At 44.3% G+C, this 5,189-nt stretch overlaps 1 protein-coding gene across 1 annotated transcript in view; it reads left to right on the forward strand.

Annotated features, from left to right (window-relative positions):
* Positions 1 to 5,189, forward strand: part of Klhl2 (kelch like family member 2) — an 83,302-nt gene that overhangs the window by 64,577 nt on the left and 13,536 nt on the right. The window contains exon 7 of the mRNA XM_028785348.1: positions 3,828 to 3,945. Within this exon, the coding sequence (XP_028641181.1) occupies positions 3,828 to 3,945 (118 nt within the window). The remainder of the gene's footprint in view (positions 1 to 3,827; positions 3,946 to 5,189) is intronic.

Genomic DNA, 5,189 nt, shown 5'->3' on the forward strand with positions numbered 1-5,189 from the left:
CTCTCTCTCTCTCTCTCTCTCTCTCTCTCTCTCTCTCTCTCTCTCTCTCTCTCTCTCTCCCTGTGGGTATTGAAACTGGTGTTACAGATGGTTGTGAACTGCCATGTGGGTGCTGGGAACCTAACTTGGGGTTTCTAGAAGAGCATCTAGTATTCTTACCTACTGAGCCATCTCTAGAACCCCCAAGTTATTATTTCATTTATGCTTACTGGTCTTTCTAAGGTGTGTGTGTGTGTGTACATACATGTATGTGCACATGCAGGTGTGTGCACATCTGGATATCAGAGGATGACTTGGGAGTCCGTTCTCTCCTTCCCTTGTGTGGGTTCTGGAGGTTGAGCTTACATCATCAGGTTTGGTGGCAAGCCCCTCTCCTCACTGAGTCACCTCAACACCCCTGCTTAACTTAAATACTTCCTAAATAGTTCATGTCTGTGAGGGGGAAAATAAAAGCCTTCTTAGCTCACGCTCTATCTTCTGGCATTTTTAGCTATACTGCAGAGAGGCCCTTCAAATAGAGATGAATTCAGCCTAATTTCACCTAATTTCCAGGCTAAACATGGCAATTTTGCAGCGCTAAGGAACTCTTGGTAAAATCCTGTCAAGTGTTTTATTTTCTCTTTGTACAGTGTAAGCCATCTAGTGAGTTAAGTTGTCTCCTGGGCCTCATTGGTACGGCCTACCTTTCCCACCGTTCCATACTTCCAGAGTTTTCCATGCGTTAGCTCTTTTTGTGGTATGTGTATGGATTCATGGAGGTTCTCTGGTGTTTAGCTGCCTTGAGATTTCCCTTGTGAAAGAGTCCCAAATGTGGCCAACAGTTTGAGCATCACCACAGCTTTGAGTATGCGCCTTTTGTATGCACCGTCCCTTCTTGGATGTTTGCTTGTGCACACAGGTTTTAGAAAAGGCGCTTGTGTAGGAAGTTTTCCTGTGATACCATTTATCATTTTGCAGTGGTTGTATTCAGGATATATTCTAAGGAAGTAAGTTAGAATCAAGTGGGGTTAAAGTTGTATACATATGTGTCTTAGAGTCATGATATCTTTATCGTAATCTCTAAGGGTCGAATAGAATAAAGCATAGTCGTGATGCTGAGGAAATTATCATAAGTTCATATGTTCTCACTGAAGTGAGTTTTCTTATGTGACTGACTGCACTCACTAATTACACATTGACCTTTTCGTCTCACACATGACTTTTGTATTCTGGATAAACTGCAGAGAGTCTGTGAAGCACTTTTACATTTGGATATCATAACAGAAACTATGCTTTTTAGTTTGTTGGGTTTTTTTCATTAGATTATTTATTTATTTTGTATAAGAGTACACTGTAGTGTCTTCAGACAACCAGAAGAGGGCATTGGATCCCATTACAGACGGTTATGAGCCACCGTGTGGTTGTTGGGAATTGAACTCAGGACCTCTGGAAGAGCAGTCAGTGCTCTTAACAGCTGAGCCATCTCTCCTGCCCTGTAGGTTTATTTTTATTTATGTGTCTGTATGTATTAATATGCATGTGCATGCAGGTACACAGGAAATCCAGAGAAGGGCATTGGATTCTCTGGAGCTGGAGTGACAGGCACTTGGGAGCCACCCAGCCTGGGTGCAGGGAACTGAACTAGAGCAGTGCATACCCATAACCCCTGAGCCATCTCTCCAGCCCTACCATATGTGTTCTGCTAGTGTGCGGTGTTGTCTCTGATAACCCCTCCCTTTTGGTAAATAAATATTGATGAAATTCTGGGTGAAGGAAGTCTAAGCAACCTGCATTTAGGATAAATTTATTCTCTTTTTCCTCTTGGCCTCCCCCAATGTTACCGTTCACGGCAGTCTAGGATATGACAGCCCTTTTGCTGATTGCAACACTTCAGTTTCTCGGTATCTTCCGCTCTCTCCTCTCCAGTGCATCCTTCCTGCTTGTACTGTGTTGGAGTACCAATTTCTATCCCACTTTGTCTTTCTTGGAGAAGAAAATTGAAGATGCTCCGGTCCTCTGTAGTGACATGCTTTCTTCTCTGTTCTCATTTCAGTGTGGAAAGAATGAATTTCACTTTGAGAATTGAGAAATCTGTCAATCAATGTGGGGATTTTACAATGTTCTGGGGCTGGATAGATGACTCAGTGCTCAAGAGTGTGCACTGTGCTTGCAGAGGACCTGTGTTTGGTTCCCAGAACTCCTGTCCTTTGGCTTCTGCAGACACCGTACTCAGCATGCATAAACACACACTTAAACACACACATATGCACATAATTAAAGTTAAGAACACAGTCTTGAAGGTATCTACATTCTGTTCTGAGGTTTGATGTTTGAATTGATCTTCACTGGATACATCACTTTCCACACTGTGTCATTGTTGGACTGAGCTTTGAGGTGTGAGCACACATCTGGATGCACAGGCTGGGCGTGACATACCATGCAAGACTGCTTTTACAGTCTGCCTCCTACTGTTCATACTGTTTGCCTGACCTTGTCTTAATAGGGTGCATTGAGTCTCTTTTATTCATATTTATTTGAAGTCAGAGCTAGAGGAATAGCCTGAGATATATTCACACCATTGGTCTATGCTAAGCCTTAATATGTCTAAGGGTTTCGGTTTTATTTGGTAACTTGTGCTACGTTGTTTTGAGTTTTTTTGTTTGTTTGTTTTGAGACTTGGGGTTTGCTGTGAATCTGGAATCACGCTCTATGTTCACACCTTTCTGTAGTTTTAGGTACAGGTAGGTGATCATGCTGCCAGGGCCACAAACCACATGTGTCTCCACACTGGGTCTGTTTTGACTTTTTATTTTCAGTATTCATTTCCCTTGTCATGGTCTCATCTTCCCCTCAAATACCTGCCCGTTCTTTGCAGCTTTTCATTCAAGACCTCATTAACTGTGACATTGACCTGACATCACCGTTTTTTTATTCCCCGTTACCAGAAAGTGCCCATGTGTATGGTAAATGACAAACACAGGAGTTTCTATGTCCTGTCCATCTTTCCAGCTCCTTAGAAAGCTTTCACTGAGTTGTGGCCACTCCTCTTTTTCTGGTCACCAATAGCAGTTACTGCCATATAAGTATTCAACTGTATATATTTGGATATTGGTCTTGAACTCCATCCTGGGAGTTAGTTCCTTAGTGAGGAGTATAAGCTCTTGGTGGGTAGAAACCGTGTCCTGTGTGGTCCCTAGCATACTTCCAGGCAGACAAAGGTGTGGACGAGGACTTGGGTAGTCAGCTGTCGGGTTGACTCCACAGCGCACGCTCGTTTATTTCCAGCAGTAGACTGATTCTCGTGTGGTCCTCATGAGCTTGATGTCTCCGTTGTGTTCTGATGATGGTGTATTGATGGAGCATCAGGAGAGTACGTGATTCTGTATTCTCATCTACTCCAGGTTCCCTTTTTAAAACGGTTTCTCCATCTAGGAACGCTTTACTGTCCTTACACTTGCCGCCTGGTAACATACTTTACTTCTGTCTCCTATGCCCTGTCAGCCTTGCCTCTGATCACTGTAGAACCACGATCTGGTTTACAGCAAGCCCCATGACACTCTGCAGCCCTGCCAGTGCTGGCTCCCCACTGTTTTGCTTTAAATACTGCTTTTGCTTGAGTGACCAGAAGCCTCTTTACATTTCTGAAAGCTGTATTTTTAAACCAAATGTTCTAGATGATAGAATTGCCGTTCTAACACATGCCCCTGGCTGGCATCACTGATGTGTTGGTTAGGGAGGCATTTTCTTCCAGCTTGTGGTAGCCGGCACAATCTGGTCTCATGTCTCTGAAGGTCAAGCACTTACGTTTGATACCACTGGTTCAAGCACTTACGTTTGTTCCCTTTTAGTTGATGGTGGTGGTCGGGGGCCAGGCACCAAAGGCTATCCGAAGCGTGGAATGCTACGACTTCAAAGAGGAACGATGGCACCAGGTTGCAGAGCTGCCTTCCAGGAGATGCAGGGCAGGTGAGCTTGGGTACCCAGCCAGCTCTCCGTTGCTGGGTCTTTAGGAGCTCTCAGGCCTTATTTCAGTCGTTAGGAAAAAGGGGTCTAGTAGAAAGCCAGGCATGGTAGGCTGTGCTTTTAATCCCAGCTCTCCAGAGGTGGAGGCAGGAGGATGAGGAGCTCAAGGTCATCCTTAACTATACAGTGAGGTCAAGGCCAGCCTGGAGTTCGTGAAAACCCTGTTTAAAGAAAAAAACATGGAGGAGAAGGATGTTGTTTAGAAGCCTAACTGAACACATTCTGTGGAAAGGATAGCCGCTCTTTTTATTTTTACTCTATTTTATTTTTTTAAGACAGGCTCTCTGTGACTGTGTAGCCCAGGCTGGCCTTGAATTTCCTGTTCTGTCTGCCTCTGCCTCCCAAGTGCTAGGATTACCTGTGTCTTCCATTCCGCCTGGCTGCTCCCTGTCCTTACCTTCAGGCATGGTCCCGGTTTTGTAGGACAGACTGGCAGGGCTGGCGATTTGCTTCCTGATTTCCGAGTTACTTTAATGAAATATCAAGAGAGAACTCTTTAATGTTGGCCCTTTAGTTCCAGGAAATGTCCAACTAAGCTATAAGCAAGAGTTGCTTCTGTTCTGACATTTGATTTACAGGCATACTGAAGCAGACGTTATGTAGCCAGAGTGACTCAAAAGAAGCAGTTGCAAATCTTGAGTCCCCGATGGAGCTGAAATATGGACCCATTGTTCTCATCTTCCGTTATAAAAGCAACTCTAAGTGTAGTGTCTCTCCAGGATGATAGCATCCCACAGTACATCCTGGGGATTGTTTCCTGCCGACATATCCAGAGTCACTTCGTTCTGTAAGACTGAAGGACTAGGAGTGTGATCCTGTTAGAAAGCACCTGCCTAGCATTTATGAGGGGCAGGATTCAATCTCTAGGAAAGTGTGCATGCACACACACACTCTTTCTCTCTCACACACTTATACTCTCAGATACACTGACACACACATACACACTCATACATACACACATACTCACACACATACACACTCTCATACACACATACACACTCTCACACATAAACATACACACATGCACTCTCAGACAAATTTACATGTGTATACTTTGTTACACATATACACAGTCTTACACATATAACACACCCACACACATGTACACTGTCACATACACACTACACTCTTCTCTCTCTGTCTCCTCCTCTCCCCCACTCCCTGTCTTCTTCCTTCCCTCCCCCCTC

This window comes from Grammomys surdaster, unplaced genomic scaffold (assembly GCF_004785775.1).
Source record: "Grammomys surdaster isolate TR1022 unplaced genomic scaffold, NIH_TR_1.0 125187, whole genome shotgun sequence".
Lineage (NCBI taxonomy): Eukaryota > Metazoa > Chordata > Mammalia > Rodentia > Muridae > Grammomys > Grammomys surdaster.